The sequence below is a fragment of the Poecilia mexicana genome, unplaced genomic scaffold (assembly GCF_051168715.1).
Source record: "Poecilia mexicana isolate PSO_F unplaced genomic scaffold, ASM5116871v1 scaffold_6, whole genome shotgun sequence".
Classification (NCBI taxonomy): domain Eukaryota; kingdom Metazoa; phylum Chordata; class Actinopteri; order Cyprinodontiformes; family Poeciliidae; genus Poecilia; species Poecilia mexicana.
In genome coordinates, this window is record NW_028263375.1 from 18,783,511 (window position 1) to 18,808,678 (window position 25,168).

The following is a 25,168-nucleotide window of genomic DNA, read 5'->3' on the forward strand; positions in this document are numbered from 1 at the left end:
TTATGCCAGTTAATATGCAGCTAAAAGCAGTAGAGCTCTAAAACAGTTGATTTATCCTGTTTGACACACTATGCCTTGGTTGTCTTCATCTAAGTGAAGGATGGAAATGTGAAAAAGGTAATGTGTGAAGTTACTTATTACTTGTGGGAAAAGTAAACCAGTTTTATAAGACAATGGAAATGTAAAACACTAATGCTGTACACTGTAAAAGGTTTGTTAACAAATAAAGAGAAAACGCAATCTGGATGCTAAAGGCATAATAGAAACCTTCAGATTGTGCTCATCACTGTTATAGCAGTCCTGACACTCGGGACCTGTAACAATCGCACGGCTTCTCAAACTATCAATGACTGGGAAAACGTCCTTTCAAGAGTAGCTTAATGTATCAGATGTAGCCCATATTCTGGATATGTGTGTGTGGAGACCCTTGAAGCACCGAGTCGAGCTGTAGTCAACACTGTGTAAATTTAACACAAACTCTTGAACGGACTTTGCTTTACAATCCTCTCCAGGCTGTGGGCATCCTTTCTTTTATTCAACTCTACTGTATGCTTAAATACAACTCTGTGAACAGCTGGCATCAGTGGATGTTTGCTGGACAACTGTGAAGTCAGCAGTCTTACCCGAGATTGTATTAGAGGGGATCACCCTTTCCTTTCTTGCAGCTCCACGGTGAAATCGGTTCTTTTGTTTTCATGAGGTCTTGAGAGTCTTGACTCATTTATAAAGTAGCTCATTTTCACATGTACTTTTGCTCAAGTCTTGTTAAGTATTTTGTCTTTAATTATCTGTCTCGTTTAGTTTTTGCGCTTTGTATCATTAATCATGTTTTAATTTTTATACTTTGTCTTATCTTTGAATGTGCCATGAAAAAGAACATTTCATAGCACAATGCTATGGGACACAATTTTTGGGGAAACTGAATTGTGGGTTTTCATAATTATCAAAATAAAATTGAACAAAATAAATAGTTAAATAAAAAGTTTAAATGTTTCGGTTATACCATTGAAAGAAAATATCTTCAGTTGTATTTTCATTTATTGGTTACATCTGTACATAAACGAGACATGTCACACAGTCGGGATTCCTGATGGGATAGACTCCCTCCTCTTGCCGTGCTGCAGGGGATTCCCACATCCTGCTCCATGGGCTTTTCATATGGTTGGAGAGAGCAGCAGGAATAAGCCCTAGCACCATGCTGGATTTCCTGTCGAATGCTGATTCCAGTGCAGAGCGATAGTCCTGACGTAGAGCATTCAGGGTTCGAGAGCAGAAATGGAAAGCAGATCACAGATCTGCGCCTAAGGGCAATGAGCTTCTGAGAGCCACGCCTCAGGGAGAGAAAGCTAAGCCAGCATAAACTATTACCATCTGCCAGCAGTGGTTTAGCACCTTTGAAAGTTGGAGAGGTGTGAAAGTGAGAGCATTTCTTTCTGATCTTTTTTTGCTCTCCTGATGTTGGTTTGGTTTCCATATAGAAATTAATCTAGTAAAGATTCTTCAAAACGCAATGATGCTGGACCATGTGTGTTTTTGTGGTCAGCAGTTGGAGACTACAGAAGTTTTGCAACTTTTTCCTCCTGCTAGGAAAATGAAAATCATGATGGCTTAATCTATCTTCTGAGGAGCTCTTCATTCTTCCTTTTTGTGGTTTGACGAATTACAGCAGCAGTAGGTTTTTCTTCTTTTTTTTTTTTTTTGCAAAAATATAGTTTTTACATTTGTTAAAACTGTGTTCATCACATGACAAAAGAATATGAAATGTGCAATATGTGACAAAAAAAAGAAGTAAAAATCAAGCACCATTGGATCATCTCAGTGGTCCTATTGCCATATGCAGAAATGTGCTACTTAGAAACATCTAATGAGTCAGGAGGAAGGTCTTAGCACTGCCAGTCATGCTGCTCATATCCTGCTTCTGCACCGAACACACCATCGTTCAGGCACAAGGTTGCCATTGTGCTGCAGCTGTGCTAATGGCGGAGAGATAACCTAACGTTACAGGAAAACTAACAATTTGAGTTCAGTACAAACTGCTGTGGAGGAGTTATGGAGGGAGGACATTAGTGTAGCACAGAACAAAGAGCGAAGGACCTATAGGCTGTGCTTGTTAAACTTTTCAGTTCGCTACTGCAGCTTTAAGAAGTAGGCAAATGAAAACACAGCAATGGAGGCATATTGGTAGGGCATATGAGTAGGCAATCAGTTAGGAAAAACAAATCTTAGCATTTGACCATATATTAAGTATTTCTCAAAAATACTATAATGTAAAATAATAGGATGGGGTTGTTTTACGGAGATTATTTATACTGTTGCACCCTAACCCTTCCTACAAAATATCCATACACATCCAAAAAACAGGGAAGTTATGCTCAGTTAAGTCAATTAGATAGTTTCATTGTTCAAGAAGTTACAAGTAGATGCTGTTGCCACGAATAAACTGTAGGACCCTGTTGGGATATTTTTCAGGACAGCATGTTCAGCAGTGATGCTCTTCCATGAATCAAAATAACTTATGAAGACACAGCGAAGTGGGCCGAGAAGCCCATTAAAAAATCAGTGGTGGCACATGGCACTGCGGTGTAGAGGAAGAGATCCACTGGAATAATGTGCTTCACTTTGACTTCTTCAGTACAGTGTTTGAACTTTATGCATGTTTTAGTACCAGTTTCGCTCTGCAACTTATGAGAAACGCAAGTGACAAAAACTTTACTATTGTAATAAATTTTAAACTTGGCAGTTCTTTAGTCTTTGAAATTGCTGAGCTCAGCGTTTGATAAAACCTTTTCAGTCGTCCTTAACATGCCAAAAGCTGCAGAGGGGTGATTGAAACCAGGACTTTGCAGCAATGAAGCACCACTTTTACAACTTTGATGCTATGAGCCATAGACCAATGTTCTCCCCGTCTCTTCCACCAGGATTCCTTCACATTAGATCATTAATCACAGGGAGATAAAACATTGCAGAGCTGGGACAACAGCTGGTGGTAAGTCAGTGGTAACCTTTTGGTGTTATTGATTTTGGAGGGGGCCAAAGAGTGAAATACATCAATATACACTGGCACACACCATAAACTTCATAGTGCAGCCTGCTGTTTTCCATACACTTGCTGCTTCTCCAATATGTAACCATACTAGTTCATAATTTACCTATCGTTAGTCCTGGACTTGTTTTAATTTTGACATTTCCCATTTTGGCTAAATTCATTCATGTTTTATAGCTCTTTGATCTTAATCAGATGTTATTACCATACTTGGAATATGTGAAACCCTGTGTTTCAGCGGTTGAAGTGAAATTGGAGCATGACATCTAAGCTGCCTCACTGACGGTTTTTCTCAGTGAGCAGGTTTGATACATTATACAACTGATATTGGGCATTGTGTACATAATACAGGTCAGCAAAAAAAAAAAAAAAAAAAAAAAAAAAAAATATATATATATATAACCTTTAGCTAGGTGGACAACCTAGCTAAAGGTTGTCCACCTTTAGCTAGGTGGACAACCAGTAGAGCTCCAAACCATACAGTAGAGATTGGATAAATTTCAAAATAATTTTAAACAGTAATAAAAGAGTGATATTATAATGTTTCATAGAAGTACAACGGTCCTTAAAATATGTATACTGTAAAGTAAATTAGGAATAAAATATTCTGTAGTTGCTATTTTGATTTGATGGTGAGCTAAAATGGCAATTACCTGCACCTAATAATTTCTAAAAGCAAAACAACAAAAAAACATCTTTAAGCTTTAAAACATACCACTTGCTCGCATATGGACATTACGATTACAGACAACTAGAATCCTTTGGTAATATTCTGATCCCTTATGTGTCAGCCAAAGTTTTACATGTAAATCCACAAGTTCAGACATTTTACCAGTTGACTCCAAAAAGATCCAGATGAAACCTGAGTGTTACCGAGAGCTTTCCATACATACACTGTGCAACCACTCTCATCTACCAATTTGTCATCCAGAGCTGCAGTATTCCAGTGAGATTAGCTCTCAATCCCACCTCCCCATCTCACACGAAAACATTTTCATCACTTATTCTTTTTATAAAGTGCCAGATTTGTCATGCAAACTCCTATTTTGAACGTTCTTAAGCTATTTTATTGTAGCCACTTAATTTTTAAGGCATAGTGTTTATGCATTTTCTGTCTCAAAGCAACCTTAGATCTTCTGTTATTGTGCTCCAAACTTCCTTGTAACTCACAGTGATTGTAAAATCATAATGTGCTGTGTTCCCTGTGCACGTTTTTGTCTTCCTAATGTGCCCTCAGCTCAAGAAAAGCCTGGCTCTGTCAAAAGATGGATAGTGAGGCAAACAATTCTGTTAACTTTTCAGGCATTTGCAGATATATTTTCTCTTTTAATGTGTTTATCATGACTCATGAGCTTCTCTATAGCGGCCATTAACATATGATTATCATCTCAAAGCTAATAGCTTTGTCTGTTGTTCTCTTCTTCCTAAATCTAGTCGTTTCCATCTTTAATGTTCCTTTCTTTCCTGTTTCCTTCCTTTTTCTGTCATTTTCTCTCTCGTGCTTTCACCCTTTTGTGTGACTCCACATTCTGCCCTGCAGCTCTTCAACATCTCAGATTGAAGCCTTACTCCCACACAATGCTCTCCATTATTGCTTAATTATCTGTGGCCTGCCATTTGAATAATGTGCAATCTCTTAATCTCTTTAACATTTGCTTTTGCTTGCTGTTATTTTTATTTCCTTCTAACTTTATTTTTTTCCTCTGCTGCTTCCCCCCCACCCCCCCCCCGAGTTCATTCTCGTTTCTTGTGATGTTCGAGAAGCATCAGAAAACTTCTTTACACCAGTCCATGTGTTTCACTTCCTCCTTAGAGCCAATTGACTCACTAGTTAGTTCATAAAACTGTAGAAAAAAACAAAAAACACTCAAGGTGTAAATAACCCCCCTCTGAAAGCATAAACCCGCCCCTGGCAAATTTTGAAAAATTCCAGCAAAGTCAGCGGAGTCGAGAGACGCGGCTGAGAGCGTCTCTCAGCCGTGTGATCAGGATGAAAGAAACACTGTTGTGAACTTATCCACTCTTTTGCTATATTTAACAATTTTAAGACGACTCTAGTGACTTTTTTTCAGAACAGCTGGTGATAAATCTAGCACCAATTTTTCTGTGTTGGAGACTTTTATGGCAAAAAACTTTCTGCAGCTCGGCTGCAGGCAGCATGTCGGTTCTGAGTGAGCAGCCATTAGCCGCTATTAGCTTCTTTTGCTTCCTCAGAACGACTGCAGCCAGTCTCACACAGTCATCTGTTCAACAGTATACCTTCGCTAATAGTCAGAGCAGAGGAGGCCTATTCTACTGCGTATCTATGTTGCAAATAAATCACACATTTGTAAAGCTAAGTAAAGCTATTGATCAGTGCTTACCAGTCACCACGGCAACTCTCACAACAACTCCTGACTCGCCACCTGGCAGGGACAAAGAAGCGGGGAGGGAGAGCTGTGCTTTTACACCCAAAGTGATGAAGTTATACCAAGCCGCAATGCTGCAACCTGAGGAAAATTTAACTGCTTAAGAACCATTTGACAGGAAAGGCCAGGACAGGGTTTTTAGGACCAAATGATGGCGAATCTAAAGAATTGCACAAAAATGTCAAAATTTGCACAAAACATAGAGATAATCTATTTGGGTAGTTTATCTGTAAAAAAAAAAAAAGTTGATTTGGGGGCGAGTTTACTTTAAGAGTTTGGTAGTTGCAGCTTTGGTTGGTAAGATGTAGCAGAGTGTCATTTTTGACTAAACCCAAAGACATAAAATAAACAATAACCACTGCACCAGCTCACTGCAGTCATTTCTGTCTGTCTGTCTGTAGCTTACCTTTCAAATTAAAAATGAATAGATAAATCTATTAAAGAAAATAATCTCAAATTAACAGAGCTAGACATTAAGGCCTTTAGAAATAATTATTTTTCAGAATTAATTCAATTCTAGTTTTTCTTCTTCAAATTCTTTGTGAGATATATCAGGTGATTACCTTTATAGTCTTCTGTTCTCTGAAGCACCATGGCACCATAGGATAATCTATTAAAAGCATGGACTGACATGTGTTTTATATGGGTGCATTTGTTTCAGTTTGTTAAAAGTTATCTGATTGAATTTTTTGAAATGTGTATGTGACTGCATGGTCCCTGCAGAAAATCAATTGGAGCTTTTCTCATGGCTCCTGCCGTATCAAATGCACACGCTGCTTTATTCCAGTGAAAATGTGCTCATTGCAGTGTCCCTGTCTGTTGTCTTCACTGTTTGCGACTGATCATTTACCTGAAGCAACAGTATCTAGGGACATTAAGTAAAATAGAGTAGCAAAAGTGCTTTTGTGTTCAGTAGAAAACCACAAGATTTGTTTGAGATATGGGGGAATACTTGTAAATGTATTCCTAGTAGAACACCAAACACGCAAATGTCTTTTCTTGTGTTGCTGTTTTGAAGTAAAGTGTTGTTATTTCAGCTACGTTGTAGAAATATGCCGTCGTAATCCACTTCCCTCGGCTTTATTCAATTTTATTTTAGTGTAATAGTTAATGATGAGTGCATGGCCATTGCTTTTTAAAGCTGTTTGCACTCAATTTAAATTACAATTGTTTTCCATTGGTTTGGTACATTACAGAAATCAATAGCAGACAATAAACACTCACTCACTGCTTTTATGAGTCAAATCAACCTTAGAAGGGCAGTTCAAGTAACTGTGTTCACTCCAGAAGTCATTATGGTCATTTTGAACATGAGTTTACAAGCCATTTTACAGGTTTCTCATCAATACACATTATTAGCCTTAGCAAAAATATAACAATAATTTTCATCACAATTCTATTTCATCTGTATGTTTGTAGATCCAAGCACTCTCTTGTTTACTGAGTAACATTCTATATGCGGTTTATACAATCAGCTTGTTCAGTGCTGCCATGCTCTTGCCTCAAATCGAAGAATAGACATCGTATTATTCAGAATTTCACATTAATGATCTGATTGTCTTTACTCTTTTCACAGGGTTGGTAAAGCTTGGAATTCACTGTGTGACCTGCCAGAAGGTTGCCATAAAGATCGTCAACCGCGAGAAGCTCAGCGAGTCGGTACTAATGAAGGTAAAGTTCCAGACTTAAGATTTATGGTTTTAAAATCGAATATTTTGGATTTTCATTCTGCTTTAGGTTTTTTGTTACATTGAAGAAACGGTTTTCAAAAGGCCTCATTGTTTTTTGTCGTTTTTAAACAAATTATTTTGTGTAACAGATCGTTTAATCCTTCCCCCCTTGTTGATTTTTTTTATAAATATTTTTTTCTTCTGTTGTCACAAATCTTAAACTGCTGCATAATAATGATGGCATATGTTTTAAATCTAGTGTACAGGAAAGTCAAGCTGATACACGCTTTGCTACATATTTCTAGAAAAAGAAAAGGTTGTAACATCGTGGGATGTGTTGAAATGACATGCAGCACTGAACAAAAGTATTTTAAATGAGATCTTGTATTGATTCCTGAGTGAAAATGTAGTTTTCTGAACTGTGCTTTCTGTCACTTTTAGATTTACTCACCGCTTTACAAGTTCAGTTTTCATAAAAAAACAACAACAAGAGTTTAAGATTGATTCATCCTCAGCAGCTCGTCATATACGAAGCAGTCTTGGTAAAGTTGTAGCAAATTCTACAGTCACTCATGTGTTCGATTTTTAGAAAGGGGTCAAGCAAACTATACCTCCACTCCCACTCATAAAAATCCCATTTTATTAAAAGATTTATAGTGAGCTACTTGAAATGTAAGTGCTATTAAAGTCTCAGTGCACCTCACCTGCACAGTGCCTTGGTAGCTCAGATTTCATTTCACTGTAAAAATACTTTTTTTTTTTTCTTGCCAGTCTTTGCTAGATACTCAACCTTACTTTATGAGTGAACAGCCAGACTTAGTTGCAAGTTGGTCACTGAATTGCTGTGTCTAAAAATGACTGTGGCACTTCTTGCAGCAGATGCACTGCAAGAATTGTGTGTGTTCTGCAGACACAGGGTCTGGAAAAAAAAATGTCTTAGGCACCTGAATAGCATATGAGGCAATTTTTATCTTGTTCACTGCTACACAACACTTAAAAACAAAATAAAGTTGGGCTCTTTGCAATGCCTCTCCATAGACATATACAGGATTATTCTAAAAAGTTAGAATATTATAAAGATTATATGGTATATTGATTTCTTACACATTAAATCAAATATTTCAAGTATTTGTTTTTCTTATTGTAATTTTGATTATTTTAGCTCGCATATAGTGAAATACAGGTAAGAATTGGTGCTTAAATGCAAATAGTATTTTTTATTTATTTTTATTTAAGTAAAATAACTTTTTTAGATAGTCAAATCGAAATGATATGATTTTAAGATGGTGTACATATTTCAGTTATTTGCACCGTGTATTTATGTAGTCTTTTGAGTCTGTTACAGGATGCCACACCCTTCTCTCTTCTTTATAAATGGCACAGCATCATAAAACACTCCAACCTCTGTTCTGGCTTTGCATCAATGTGTGCCTCACTCCATCAGGCCATCCCTTGAAAATATTTCTAGAGCTTCCCCAAAAAGACTTGACCTTGATCACTGCTAACTTTTGAAAGCTCGGATAAACATAAACCCTTGAAAAAACAAAAAAAATATTGTTTTGTATAACATTTCTTATTTATGCTGTTTGAAAATAAAGCACGTAAGGAAAATAACTACAACGAGGCTTAACTGAAAAATGTCTATTGAAAGCTTTGAAGCTGCAACTTTAAATATATTTTTGCTTAATCTTAACGAGACATATATGTACGTTCCTCATTAGATGTCATGATAATTTAGTGTCAGAAACTTTGATTGGCCACTTACCGCAGAGTTTCTCTCTCTCTCTTTTTTTAAATCAAGTTGTTTTTTGTTCTTTCTCATAACATCCCAGGACTCCTGCTGGGCAGCTTCATTCTGTCTCAGCTCAAAATAGTCATTATATGAAATTGTCTCTTGAGTTGATGGTATGGTTATAAAAAAATAAAACTAGCAGTAACCAAGAAACAAAGGACTATTTCTCAAGATGTTCCAACTTGGAAATTTTCTTTCACAGAGAGAAGTACTTACTGTAATTGTTGGCTTATGAGCTGGAAAGCAGGAAGTGAATGGGTTTGCTCACATCACAGGCCGTCTGAAATTTGAAATTCCCTCAGTTTTCATCATTTCATGCAGTAACACCATTAGACTTCAGATGAAATGCTCTCTGTGCTTGGATATTGCTGTTTGATAAACATTCTGTATAAATCAAGTCCTTGCTGTGTGGAAATCTCCCACAGTCTTGTTTTTTTTTTCTTTTGCACTCACTCCACTGCTTTACTCTAGAAATAACTCCTTTTTTCTGTCTCTTACTCCACTCAACATGCAGTCAGGTATTTCCATGAAGAAAAAGACCATTTCTGGTCATTTCTGTCGCCTTTGCTCTGACAGAAGTATTATTAGTTGTAGCAGAAGTGGTTGGTGGAACAGCTGCAATATGTGACAGCAGTAAGGTGCGGCAAAAACTGACAGGTCTCCGACAGGACACACACTTGCTGAAGCTGCAGTTCAGAGCCAATTACCGAGCTCTGACATTGTCATTCTTCGCCTAACTGCTGGTCCTCTGTTGGCGCGTGTGTAGCAAGCAGATGTGTACTGAAGTATCTGCATTGAAAGACAGAACTATTAGAGAGATTATTTTAAAGATATTAATGTAATTTTTTATCAAACTGCTTCAGAGAATTGTTAGAGAACCTTAGGGGACAAACGGCATCATAAAGACAGATGCTCAATAGAGTTTTGGAAAAGTTTGAAACAGGACTTGGTTATTAAGAAGTATTTCAATCTTTGAGAATCGTAGACAGCTCCATGTAAACCAGTCATTGGAAACTGAAAAATTATCATCCAACTATTAAATACACTAAAAACACTTGCTGCAGACACAAAGTCTTGTTTGCAAGGCTAAAATAAAGGTTTCACAACTAGATCACATAAAATTTCAACAAAACATGTAGAAGTTTTGTAGTTGTACTGTGACAAAATATGAATGTTTCAAAGCACTTAAGATGCAATCTAAATAACTTCATTTTGTTCAGACATTTAGTATTAGTTTTGTTTGCAGCTTAATTGCATTGACCATGTTCTGGTAAAGTACTTTAAGCTCTTAATATCTTAACGTGGCATTTTCATTTAGTATAAATCCAGGTTTGTTGCACACAGAGGCTGAAGCAAACAGCTAGTCCAAGAGCAACCACACAGTTCACACTTCTGCATGGTCACAGCAACACTGATTTTGCAAATAAGATCCACAATCAAATCTCCAGTTCTGCGTTTCCTGCTGCTCCTGGACAGATGTTGACTGCATCCTCCAGACTCTTTTTTTCCTCCAAATATTCCAATTGTTTTGCACTGCAGTCTCTGGTGCTTCTTTTTGTCCTGTCTGCCTGTTTGCCTGTCAAACTGTCAATGTCACCGGGCAGCACTCTCCTGCTAGGCTCCGGCTGTGAAATGTCACCTTTTAATATGATAATGTCTTTGGTCCCCGTGGTGCCATTAGGGAGAAAATGTGACTCCCCTGGACAGGTCTGTGTGTGCAGCTCTGCTGAAGACACACTCGTGAACAGCTACAGATAATAGACAGAACTGCTCACTAAGAAAAGTTCTCCAGTACATATACCACACAGTGAGAGACGCATTACTATGTCTGCGCATGTATGTGTCCTTTATGACCTGTGTCATCCCTCTCCGTCTGTCCTTCTGCTGACTGGCCTTAAGAGTCAAAGGTCTACGGAGATGAGTAGACAGGTTGCATTAATTGTCTTAGAGATTTTTGGCGGAGACCTCTCGGCTCGATTCACTGTGTTGAACTTTATATAACTGATCTTGCAACATTTTAATCCATGGCCCTACAGGCTGTGACCTAATAGAGCAGACAGAGCACTGAACCTTCTTGGATAACATATTCATCGGTGAACTTCCTGTCAGTTTTCTAACAAGGGAATAAGCCTTGACTGTTTTAAAGAACAAGCAGAAGCCAGTGTTTTTTTTATTTTAAACATAAAATGTAGCAATGTAGCTACTTGAATAATAAGTGTCTCTGTCTGTGGGAAAAGCCGCCTGTCATATTTTGAAGGATGAGATGGAGACAGACGCATAGAGAATAAATTTTATGCACATATGACAGTATGTCAGCAGTATTCGGCATCGAGGGTAAACAGAACAGGGGACGGCAGCCTGATCTAAGTACTGTTGAAAATCAACCATTATTCTCTGTGTGTGTGTTTGTGTGTGTTTTGAGTCCATATCTCAAGACCTGGGTCCATGTTTCTGAAAGTCAGCCAGCTTCTCTGTCTTTATCTGCCACAACTGTGCCGTGGGCCTCGGAGGATGAGACTCGGTGGGAACAGGAGGCGGGGTGAAAGAGAACAAGGCAAAATAGAGAGAGATGGGCATGCTGTGTGGACCCCCCACTGAGACGAGATAACACAGATGCCTGTGTAGGGACATCACATCTCTACTTACATTTCCTCCCTAAAGTGGGAGTGTTTTCTATTGATCTGTTAACATGACATTCACACAAACAGAGCAGGGAAGTTGTCATGGTTATTACTGGGGTTGCATGCAAATAAAATAATATCACTAAAATGACAATAAAGTCTGACATTTTGCTAAGCTGAGCATGCATGCCAGACAAAGCTAGTGAACACATATAAGAGATGTGAGATTTTAAGCTCAAGCAAAGCATAAAAGTATAGATAAGCCAATAGAGATTCAGCTTTACGGCTATAACTGTGTCGGTATTGACCCGTTTGAGATTATCACATCATAACTTTACCTAAAAATGTCATGGTTTGACTATATTGTGCAAAATTTGTGCAGTACAATATTACCACCAACATTTAATTTATTTAAAATAAAATGTGAGAACTCTTGTCACTGCTTGTAAAACATATAATATTGATTGTCAGAGCTATAATAAAATAACATTTATTGATTTTGATAGGAAAAACAAAATGCTCAAGTAACTTTTAAAACTTAATCACCAAAAAATGTGGACTTACCTTTAGAGTGACAGATGTAACATCTTTAGCTTCAGCACCATCACTATGCATGTTTTTTTGCAGCTAGATATATTTCTAAAAGCTCAAATGTGGGTGTACTAGCTTTCTTTCAGCCAGATGACTGTTTTCAGCAACATTCAGAGGTTGTTATTATATAGCCCATTTCAGATCATGGTGGCACAAAAAACACTGAACAATGAACCCTCTATTTCAGATCATTTTGTCCTTAAACAAGATACAAGTCAATCTGCTGAAATCAAAGGTCTTTCAGAGATTGCAGTTTAGAGTCCTGAAATAAAGGGAAGTATAAAACTTTGGGGAAATGTTTATCTCTGCGCAATCAATTTCAGACACGGGAAGATGAGCCTCTGGTTTGTGCTCACTACTGACCTACTGCTTCTTCAGCTGTCTTTACTGCATGGTGGCAAAAGTGGTATGAGCTCATCCCTCAATTGCTGGGTTTCTGGTTCGATTCCCACTCTGTCCACCTCTGTCATTGTGTCCTTGGGCATGACAGTTCACCCAGCTTGCCTGCTGGTTGTAGTCGGAAGGCCTGATGGCATCTTTTGCCTGCCTCTGTCGGTGTACCCCAGGGCAGCGGTGGCTTTTATCCAGTACTTAGTATGTCAGTGTAGCATGAAGCGCTTTGGGGTTCTCTGAATTTGATAAAGCGCTATACAAGTACAAGCTATTTACCATTTAGCATTTACGTTGTATTTTATCTGCTTGTCCCTCTCATTCCCAATTATTGTGATTATGGGATGAATACCTTCAGTGGTCACTTCAACCGTCACTGCATGTCCAGACCGTTCAGGTGTCACCAGGCATAAAGAACACATAGATCACTAAACAAATGAATGATCTGAAAAGGGCGTATATGTTTCAAACAGCGAGAGAAAACTTTGTTCACTCTGGCAATCCATGAAAAGGACTCCAACCTGTAGAAGTGGTGTGATGGAAAAATAGTTTTTTAAATCAGATACATTTAATATCTTTATATCTTGAAATGTCCTTAACTCTTTTAAGTGTCTAAGGTTTCTGTGTGATTAGTATTAAAAAGACGTTAAGAATCTTGCTTTTTGCATCCTGTGGTCAAAAATGATTAAAACCTAGCTGATGCACATACCATTTTCTTAATTTCAGTTTGGCTTGGTAATATTGAAATACTATCCTTTCAAATGAATGTTTGTCATGACACAATGGTATTTCTTGTTCACTGTCTGACATGGGCTGCATAATAAAAAAAAACAAAAAAAAAAACTATAAAGGGGTCCAAGGAGCCTCACAGACAGGTAGAAATGATAAAATTGACATCAAAGAGACCTTTTGGTCAGACAGAAAAGGAAGCAATATTTGAATTTTGCTCGAGTTTAGCAGAGCCTTAGCAACTCAAGATAATGGGATGCAAGTACAAGGGTCACCTTCTTCTCTTTTAAAATTCAATGCATAGAGATGGATAGCAGCAGGAAGTGAAAATGACAGAAAACCCCAGAAAAGAAATTATGGTGTCAAAATAATTAAAGAGCATGCAGACTGTCGCAGCATTTAGATCAATTTCTGTCTAGCTTAGTCACTATGTTCTAGTGAGCAATATTTTATTTCTTATTTTGAAAAGTGGCTCAAAGAATTGGGCCTTTAGAAACCGGAAGACATGAATTACTATTTGAAAGTATGCTTCCCTCTTATCAACTTAAAAATATACTTAATACAAAATGTCTGTCATAATAAATCCACATTGTGCTTTCTCATCTTTTTCTCATGTATCAATGCAATTCCTAAGACCTTTAGCATTTTGGTCACCATTATTTGCATCAGGTGTTGGCCTTTAATCTAGTAAAAGTTGGTCCAACCTACTAATTAAATTAATTCAAGAAACAAATCCAGTGACATTCTAGTTAGGTATTTAGGATTATGTCCTAGATGACTGAGAATCTACACCAGTGTAAATTAATGGCAATCAGAGTGTGAAGTCATGACATTTGGAAAATAATAGCCATCATTTCAGCTCACAAAATGCAATGGTACCTTCTAGAAAATGTTTGAGGGCTCTCTAGGTTAAATTGTGCTTCAACAGATTCAATTAAAACTGTAAGACGGAAATATTTTACCACAAGAGAATATTGTGCATTGTTCTTGAACTTTGAGAAAGCCTAATTCTGTTGATGATAGGTGTTAGACATACCTGTTGAAGACACCGATATAGGGGAGAAGATGGATGAGAACGAAACATTTACTGCAGCATAATATGAGCTTTACCATGTCTTGCACAACACAACCTATCTTTCTAGAGAAAGGGAAAACTTTATTAAGGCTCAGCGTAGTCTAGGGCTGAGTTAAATCATTACAAGCTTGCAGCACTAACAACTGGCATAGGGAGTGGGGGTATCTTTGGCATGCAGCAGTTGGTAGTTGCTGTTGTTGCCTGCTCTGTTTCTCCCTCTGAGCCAGCGAGCTGGTGGCGGCTGCTGCTGTCGGGATAAGGACAACTAATTAGCCGGAGTGACTTTCTCTCCTCCTAAAGCTGCATGACATCAAAGTCACTCTGCTGTCCCCAAGCCCAGAGAGAGAACAGAAGAGAGGGAGAGGAGGGATGAAGAAAGGGAAGGGTGCATGTGGGGGGAGGGTTGGGATGGTGGATGAACTTAAAGTTGCAATATTTTCTGAAGATGATTTGGAGTATCAATGCGTTACTTATTTTTTAATTGTGATTTTTTTTTTTATTAGAGGGTTTTTTTGTCTGTCTTGCCCTTGATTTACAAAGTTCTTTAACCACACTTCCTTAATTGTATTTTGCTTCATATTAGTTGAAGTTTGAATGTCATCATTTAGATTTTACACTGCCAGATTATAGTTAATAAATATAGTGAACTTTTACAATATAAAAGTAATCTCTAACTTAAAAGTTGACGTTGTGTTGAATCTATACATGCCAAAAACTGAGAAAATAGAAGGTTTGATGTATTACTAAGGATGTTTTTTTCTATAACAATCAGGCTGAATTGAAGATGAATTTCTATCAGGCTTTGGTTGCTATTTTTTTTTAGTTGGCAGGGCTGTGACTTTTCTATTCTACTAACAAAGACACACTGATCTGAACTCCCCCACTGTAGCTCTGACTGCATGTTTCGGGTCATGGTTCTCCTGGTATGAAAACAGCCTTGGTGTCACGTTTTATTGCATCCTCTAACATTCATGTCTTAAAAAAAATAAATAAATACTATTAGGAAAAAGTATCTCCACATGGTTTCCAAACGAGAATGTTTTATTTAGGGTGACCGTATGAAGTTTTTTTTTTTCTTTTCTTCCTGCTGCACAAATCTGTTTTTATGTAAGAAAAAGAAAAATCCTTTTGTACTCATCCAGCCAGAGCACATTCTTTCACATATATTTGCTGTCCTCTACATAACTTACGGTAAACTGCAAACAGGTTCTTTTTGTGTCTTTCTTTCAACAATTACCTTTATTTTTTTTTATTTTTTTTGCCATTTTCCCATAGTGGCCAAGTTGATGGAGTCCACAAATAACAGTTTTCGTAATGACAAATATTTTCACCGTTGCTATGAGGCTCTGCTGCTTCTCTGACCTTGCCACAAGTCTCTTGTGCATATGTGACTTGATCTATTCACTTCATGCTCTTTTAATATGCCAATGATGCATTTGAACAATGCATGTTCATGATGCTGTTTGGTCACTAATGTTCTATAATTAAACATTGAAGCTTTTCATAGACCATTTGTATTTATACTGAGATTACATTGTAAACATCGGAGTCTATTTAATAATTATGTGACTTCTGAAAATATGTCTTTTTAGGCCTGTCAAAGTAAAATGATATAAAACATATATGCAACCTTGTATTTGTTTCAAAAAGTCCAATTATGGGCTAATTTGTGTTGATTCACATAAAAACGCCAGTAAAGTAAAACAAGATTGTGAAACACTGTAGAGAGGAAAGGGGTATGAAGACTTTTTACAAGGCTTTGTATACCAGCCAACATAAACTGTTGAGTGAGTGAGGAGCGTAATGCTTTGACCACATGAATCAGTTTTAATCATGTTATCCTGACACCTCAGTGACTGCAACACAGCTTTTCTCTCTGCCATCTTTTCTCTTTCCCTCCTAATGATTAGATTGGCCATTTTGTATTGCCACCAGTGGGTTGGGTAAAGAGAAGCCAGTGTGTGGATTGTGCACATCCAGGCCTCGGAGCGTGCACAGACACTGCTTGAAATAAATGGCTTTCATATGTTCTGCCCCTGCGAGCTGATCTATCAGCTTTGTATGGTTCTCAAGCAGAAGTTGGGGCTTAACTCACAGTTAGATCTTGATAGCTTGACTGCACACCAAGCCTACTGAGGTGATTTAGCTGCTCCCTTCACTCTTTGTTTGTTTAGTGCATTTAAGGGTTATTTTTTTACCCTACAATTTATAGGGATAAAACACGAGATAGTAATCCAAAATCAGCTGTTTCTTGTTTTTTTTAATTTTTTTAAATCTTTTTAGAAAGTCTATTTTACATCTTTTTGTGAGCTCATTCTTCCCTCACAGAAATGTGAAGGAATGGATCTGATGTCACTGATATTCCCTAACAGGTGAAGCCTTAAACAAGTTCTTTTCTACATTATGAGCCAATATGAAGGCCACTCGGCATTCTGCTTCCTAATCTGTCCTCAAGTCACTGTTCATAAATCAATGTTTATTACCGTTTTTCACCAGCTTTGTTGACGAAGCTCTGTTGAAATTGGAAATGTGCAATCAATTTAATCCACAGGGTGTCAGATATTTGCAGTTTGTAGGCTATAATATTAACTTTAACTTCACCAACGTTCCCTTTTTGTTTTGGTTGCCGTTAATTGAAAATGCAAAACATTAAAACACTATAAACCGATCTCTTGAGGGAGTCTTATTTTGTGCCGCTTTAAACAGCTCTTTTTGCTGTTGCTTCATGCGATGGCAAAGCTTATCAAACACGCGGTGTTGTTTGATTTTTTTACCTTTCATATATCTTATCAAGATAAAACAGAGATGAGTGTAGACAGAATAATGAAATGGAGGTGAACAGAACAGAAGATGTAGCGGGATCCCCCATCGAGCGCGACAGGAGACAGACGGACGTCCAAATCGATGGTGTTTGTTTCTCCTTTCAAAGGGATCAGCCGCTATGTTGTCAGATAGATGAGATATTTATTTCCTCCCTTTTTTTTGCTATGCTTATTTATGTCGGGCTTATCATTTCTGCTTCTTTCATTAAGAATAATGTTGTGGGACGATAACTTTTTGCTCAGTTTTTAAGAGCTTGTTTATTTCTTGGTTTTATCTTGAGATTTGTTAATCTTTTAATATAACATTTGATCTAGTGTGTTTTCATGTGTGTCTCTGTGTGAATACGGCGTAAACTCTTATCTATCACAATTTGGAAGAAATACATTCGGTCTTAATATTGCAATTTTTTTCTTTTTCTTACAGAGCTTAGCATTTTTTTGTCATAGGCATCTCGAGTAAATGAAGGCACCCGGCACTTTTAGCACTACCTGCTCCTTTTCCTTTACACCTCTGAGCATTGATTGTTAATGACCTCAGTGTGCTGACATTTCTCCACTCACTAACAAATGAGCACTGAGTTCATTTGACATGAACTCTGTAAATCCTAATTAACGAAAGTGTAAGCTGAAAGGGAATGTCAATTTTTATTGTTTTTAGTTGACTCGTCCATCCGATATAGACTGAATTGTTTGTAACTTATGTGGCGAAAAGTAAAGCATGTAAAGCAAGTCTTTGTTCAACTTTGTGGTACTTGGAATTCTCCCTCATACTTCTAAATTTGGCAGATATGTTGTCATATTTCTCAAAACAGTTGTACACTTTAAATGAACTTTTTTTCCCCATAAATTGGTGAATTCATTCCTGCAACTTTTCCATAGTAAGGTGTGGAGATGTTCCATTTAATTCCCATCTTTTTCTCTTCATTGTGCATAGTTGCACAATAACCTTGTTTTAAAGTTTTGCAATTTTCTGACCCAGGTAGCTCAATGCACCTGCATCTTACTTGAATGATTATATCTTCTTTCAACCTTTTCAGATTTGCTAATAGAAATGGCCATTGAGTTGCATCAGATGCCCCAGGGAAAGATGCATTCTTGAATATGAAAAGAGGCCTACGTTAGGTTAATAAACATGAGAAGAGTACCGAATCCTCAATAATGTGTTAAATGTTAATTGGTTTATGAACCAAAATTATGATCAGAGAAATATTCTCAATTGTGATCTCCTCTTCTGTTTGTTTGGCACAACAGACATTCAGAAAGCTGAAGCGATGTATGAAAATGTTGTGAAAAAGTTCCATATTTTTTGTTTCTCATTTCAGAAAGTGAAACGGTTATCAAATAAGTCAAACTTATTACACATAGCAAAATATTTTATCTTGAAACTTGAAATGTAGTATTACAGAGAATTAGAACCTTATATAAGATCAATAAAAATAAAAATCAAAAAAGTGTTTTTCTATGTACTTGGTTGGGGCTCCAACACAGCCCTTCATTTCTTCTGTAGATCCCATAAATGACCAATGATTTTCCATGACAATCTTTTTAAGGCTGTGGTTATCTGTGATGCTGGTGCAATTTTTCCTACCTTTTTCTTTCCACTCAACTGACTGTGAATAAGTTTAAATACAATGCCACAAAGTTGTATAAAACAAAAGGCTTGAAATATTAAATATTTTTGATATATTATTAATGTCCTATAAGTAATGAATGTACATAATGATTCCACACGCTAGGGATACAAAATTATTACCACTGACTGCCTGAAAAATCAGTTTTCTTGTAAATCGCCTTAGCATCATCGTGTAGTACTCATACTCAAACACCAACGTGGTCTTTACAACATGGCCGTCTCCACGTTTACACCTACATAGAAGTTCATTATTACACCCATTTGTGGAAGACCTCTGCCATCATAGTCAATTAGGACCAAGGTTATCCACGGACATGTCTGTTAGTATGAAATGATGTGGCTTGCCATGAGTTTAAATGTCTTCCTGATGGATCCGTCAACAGAACAGAAACATGATTACAGAGACTGAATGAGCGAAACCAAGAGTAAATGAGGGGCAGGAGAGAAAGACGAAGGAGGGGGAGGAATACTAAAATTGGGTTTGGGTGGGAAGCAGTAATGAGAGCCATTTCAAAGGATGGTAGATGGATAAAGGATACGGATTAGCAAGCCAGGAAAGACTGTGTCCTGATTGATTTACATGTCTCTGACATTGATCAGACTCCCCAGTGTAGGGACTTTACCTGCTATGTTCAAAGGATGACTGATAAAGTGATTATCAAAAAACCCTGCTGTGTTTTCTGACTGTGTATCTGCGTTTATATGTGTGAAGATGTGCAGTTGTATTTCAAGAGGTTCCCAAGGTGGAGAGAAAACCAATAAGCAAAGAGAGAGATGAAAGTAAGGGGAAGAATCTTCCTCCCCCCCGTTCAGTTTAGCGGCTTTGACAGGAATAGAACTGTACAGTTATGGTTTTATTTCATATTTGTCCTGCTCTCTGTGGGTCCAACTCAGTTGTGGAAGATAACAAAGTTACCTGTATGGACTTGTTACCTCAACAAATCCGGTTAAATCTGCGACCCTGAACTTGTCTTTGTAGATTCCTTATCCAATTTGGAAGAAACAGGTTTTTCCAAAAACAGATTTTGTCAGCATAAAGTTGAAAATGTTGTGAACAACAAGAGTTACGCCTTGGCTCCCTGTTATGAAAGTCTTTAAACACAGCTGTGAAGTGTATATTTGAATTGTGGACACAGAGTGTCAAATTCTTCTCTATCGGCAATAAAGAAAAAGCTCACAGACACAAATCCATGTACACACCAGTTTGGCCACCCTCTGTAACTGGGAGAAAACACAATTTGCGTCCCACTGGCTCACTGACCAACATATGGATGGAAGTCCCTCATGGCTTGCAGTGATCAGTGGTGTGTGAGTACACTGTTTCATAGTCATGTGTCCACACGTCACAAGTATGAATGGATGACTTACTGACTGGTGTTTGTGAGCCAGTAGCCAAACTGTGCCATGTTCTCCCCATCTGCTCATTTACAGTTGGCTAACCGTCTTCTTCCATCCGGTCGTTACCTCAACAATGCTCCTTCATCCAACTGTCAAGTTTACATTTATTTGATGCATGCACACAAAATTTATCTGTTTATAGATCGTATTAAAATGTCTCAAAGATTTTAAGAAGGGAAACTAGACAAAATCTTGTCTTCTGGTCATCTTATTCTTTTGGGAGAAAGTAAAGTTGAGTGCAAATTTATTTCTACACTTGGACTAGTAAGTTTTGAATACCATATTTTTTCCCCTTGCTTACATTTTCTTAAAATCTATGGGGACATCTTTCTAATTGCTGACCAACCTTTTGCATGTTTCCACTGGTAATTTGATCATTTCTTTTTTGGGACGAGCTCAAAGACTTTGGCGCTGAAAGGCCCTCCTTGCCGTTAACCTAATCTTAAGCACAGCTTCACAGATTCTCTTTAGTGTACAATTGTAGAAAAAACATTGTAGCATGCTGAAAAGTAATTATACCCTTTCATAATAGTCAATAAGAAATCAGTTATTGGAATTCTAGCAATTAAATGCTTCTGGTATTTGCAGACAGCAGGCAAGCTTTTTGGGCGTCTAACTGGTCATTTTGATCATTCATCTGTCGTTGAGGTTGAAACGCCTCCTGGCTCTCAGATTCAAGTTGGGACTCTGGCTGCACCACTTTAGACCATTTATATTACAGACACTCACCAACAAATTGGTAAAATTAAATGATTAATTTGCCTCTAAATCTGCCAGGAGAAAAACTCATTTTGGGCTTGACTGTAGATGAAATCCAAGTGAGACAACAAATAGATTGCCTGCCGACGTCCAAATTCGTGGCAGAGGTCCCATGGGAGTCTCAAGTTCAAATTCAACATGGCTGCTGGGTATAAAACTAGAGAAAGTTTCAGAAATACACAATTAATTTTCTTCTGAGACTTTGGGTCTTGTGAAACCAGTCACACACAGTACTGTCAGTATGAAACATCAATCTATAAATACGTTCCTTTGTGTTTGATAAAAAAAAAAGAAAGTTAATAGGCATTTTTATCTTAAGTGGTTAGGTTTGCCACAACAAACCTAATTCAACCAAACTCCACTTGAATTCAAAGTTCCAAGACATATTCACTGATATGTCAAACCTCCAAATTAAATGGAGTATAATTTTTTTCTCTAGGCACTCTCGTTGAATTAATCCCTTGTTTCCTTTAAGTTCACAAGCTTAGCAGTTTTGATTGTTTGCTCATCACCTTGTTATCACATGGTTGGTTTGCATTATGATGCTGCTGAAAAGGCGTCCGTTCACCATGTTGTATTAATTAACTACATGAGAGCCTGCAGGACCCGAGGGGTTTTTGAGGCAGATTGATGGAGATGGCACTGCCTCTCTTTACTCTCAATCCTCAACATTTATTCCTCATCAATGCGGAGAATTGCATATTTTTCTTTTTAGAAGACTTCCAGATTCACTCCATCTCCCTTTGTTTATCCTATTTTTTTTTTCTCTATCTACCCAGTTATTCTTGCATTTACTTTGGTCTCCATGTTGGCAAGCCACCTGCATATTTTTTTTGTTTTTTTTCCCTGACACACATGGCTGCCCTGTTGACTTTGATCCTCAGATCTTGGTATCAAGGGACGTTTTGCTGGCATGCCTGGGGGAGGTGACAGAAATATCTGTGTTTTCCTTCTGCGTGCAAGAGAGCGAATGAGGTAAAGGACTGAGACAGTGCGAGGTGCAATAATGGCTGAGTGAGAGATGACAGAGCCTGTGATCCATTATTTTCCCCTTTGAGATTTTGGGCCGGTCCCTCTGTGTGGTCGCTCTTTGACATACGCAGCATCAATCTAATCACCTTGCATCTTTTTGCCTGTCTCTGTCGTCTCGTGCTAACCACTATGATCTAACCAGTAATTTGTTTGTGCATCCATTCAGTCATTCAGGTGGAGGGCTGTAATTTAGAGAATCAATTGCCAGCTGATGGAGCTTTGCTAAAGTTGTTCTCGTACTCTATATGTGGAGCGTCATTTTCTTATTGCCTCATTTGTCCTGATAGCCCCCACACATTCCAGTTCTTCTTGCCTGTGCCTTTCATATACGACTTTATGAAAATAATACATTATCCATACTTAAAATTCAGTTTTAGTAACAAATGTCATAGCAAAAGCTAAAGGCCAAGATGAAGAAAATAATCATTTTTCTAAAGGATCTGATAAAGCAAATGAGAGTGTCATTGCAAATGTCTCTCTGGGGTTATGTTCAAGGGGTCTAGGGGTCTTTTTGGCTACCAAAAAGACCCCTAGCCCCATACTGAGCAATTATAACATTGATATAAAGTTTAATTTTGAGACATCTTCAGCATATAAAATCTGCGCCCAACCGTTATACTAAAACTTTGGTTTACTCTCCAACAAAACTCGCCAACTGATCTACTTTTGTGTGGAGGGATGTGACTCAAATTGGAAACCCTGTGCAAGTTAGAGTAGTCGGTCCCAATCTTCACATTCTCTAACAAGCTCCTCTTCTACTCATAATCACCAAAATAATAACCACCACTGTTTGCTCTCAGCCGCTGGATTTGGATGATGTTTTCCCCCTCTCAGTTTTATCTTGGAGGATTGATCAAATTGGTATTTCAAATTGTGGCAAATCATAAGAGGAAGACAGAAGGCAAGAATGATAAAAAGTTAAGGTGTGTTCAGCCGACCACCTGTCCACCTGTGCGTGTGTGTGTGTGTGTGTGTGTGTGTGTGAGTGATCGGTGCTCAAGAGTCTGCTAATGAAGTACTTTGGAGAAATGGCAGCTGAATAGAAGTGTCTACACTCACAGATGTGAAACTTAATGAGAAAGAGTGTGCTATATTCAGGATACAGGCCAAGACAGAATATGGCCACCTGGAATTTAAAACTTTTGGAGGGGGTGGATGTGTGCATTTGGCGGTCTGATAAAAAGTGAGAAGGCAATTACTCACTGTCTTATGCATGGAGTAGATGAGCAATAATTTATTCAGCAGCACAACACATTTTTCCACTCCTTTTTGCAATTAATAGAAAGCGAGTTGTCACTGTATTTTCAAATCGTTGTGGGATAATCACTGTTGTTTAATTCAACAGTTTTCTTTATAACATGAAAGAGCGAAACGTGGTTCACTGATTTACATTAGTGCATTAATCAGCAGCTAATCTAATAAGAAGGCGGTTTTAGTCCTAAGCCTTTACACTGAGCCTCGTTTCTCTTATTTTAATTAACAAAAGACTGGAGAGGGGAATCTTAGGAAGCCAGCTGCCTGATTTGAGGCATTTCGGTGGCTCATCCCTGCCTGAGACCTGCTTAGCATTAGTCTCTTTGCAGGGAACCCCACTGCTAGGCCAGGCACCACGGGCTTGCTCTTAATAACACACCTCAGCCTAAGGTGAGGAAGTGGCATAGTTTAGGGCTGCTGATGGAACTCATTAGTTTCTGGATTAGTCCAAGTGCTTTCATTACGCGGTACTTCATGGTACTGTTAATTATGCATTTACCACTTTACCCCATTTAGATGAGCTTTGTTCTTAGATTTAACACCGTTCCCACCTGTGACTTTTTAGGTTTTACTTCACTTGCCCTGTGCTAGGCTTTTCCTCAAGAGAGATTAAATATGATCGCTCAGCAGGGGAGAGGTGTCTGTCAACCAGCTGTGAGGTAGGAAGTTGACTTAAAGGAAGAAAACCTTTAAAAGCTTGTATCTTGTGAAGTGAAATCACACAGAACTACACAGGAGGTAAAAAAAAGTGCTGGAAACAAGATCACATATTAGAGAATATACGAGTATAGTGGATTGAAAAAGTATCCATAACTCTTAACTGTTTTAGTTAGCCATGTTACAACAATGCCTTCAGTATACTGTTTTGGGATGTTATGCTATTTATGTGATCAGTTAAAATTAAAATGTTAACCTCTAAAACGGTATTTTTTTCATGCTTTGGCAAATGTTTTTTTCTTTTTTTTTTTTTCTAGGATTGCATTTTACTTAGCTCCATTAATATTCTCTATAACTTTAAACGGCTTCCCTGTCCATGCCAAAGAAGCACATGTTTTATGATGAGAATGCTGTTGGGCTGATTTGCTGTGTCATTTTCTGTTCATGTTTAGCGTTTTTGTTTGGATTCGTCAACTTTTTTTCCTTAAATGTCGCTTCCATGGCTTGTGGCTGATTCAGACAGGTACTCTGGCTTTCTTTCTTTCAACATGGGTTGTCCTGTTGCCACTCTTCTACAAAGGCCATGCTTGTGGAGTTTATAAGTAGTAACTGTCTCCCACCTGAGATCTGAATCTCTGCAACTCCTTCATAGTTTCTACAATATACTCTGCTCTCTGTTTCGCCCTTGAGTTGAGATAATTTTAATATTTTTTAGTGTTTGCATCTGGCATTTAACAAGACATAGTATTCTCAGTTTGCTTACAAATTATTAGCTTATATGTTTTTTTTAAATCTATGAAGTACCTAAAATGCTGGCAAACATTTAGTCCTCCTTGAAACCTTTTTCAATGCTTAAGCTGTATGTTGTCAGTCAGCACAAGTAGAGGTGTATTTGTCAACTAGAGGGTCAAATCAAGAACTACTTCCTTTCTTGGTTCAAAATAAGAGACTTGAGCAGAGATCACATTTATTTGGTGATCATAATAATGGCTTAAACTTACTTAACAAGATGACATCACATGCTGACATCAACTGGTTAACTATTGTGGAATAAAAAAAAAATATTGTGACCTTTTTAATTGCATACTGAAGACCTCATCACACAATAACTATTTAGAGTAAATGGTTAGTCTTGGTTGTATTAATACTAGTAAAAAAGGCTACTTTTTACTGTATGCTACTTTAAAAGTTTCATGTTTATTTATTGGAAAATGATTAAGTTTAATTAGTCTGCATTTTCTTTTTATCGTAATGTTTTGTGACATGTGACCTTTTCAAGTGTGTTGATGAGCGT

General features: G+C 37.7%; 1 protein-coding gene across 2 annotated transcripts in view; it reads left to right on the forward strand.

Annotated features, from left to right (window-relative positions):
• The window catches only part of brsk2a (BR serine/threonine kinase 2a), a 173,939-nt gene that overhangs the window by 95,283 nt on the left and 53,488 nt on the right, over positions 1-25,168 (forward strand). For both annotated transcript variants that reach the window (XM_088006349.1, XM_014986217.2), the window contains exon 2: positions 7,028-7,122. In XM_088006349.1, coding sequence (XP_087862475.1) covers positions 7,028-7,122 — 95 coding nt within the window. The remainder of the gene's footprint in view (positions 1-7,027; positions 7,123-25,168) is intronic.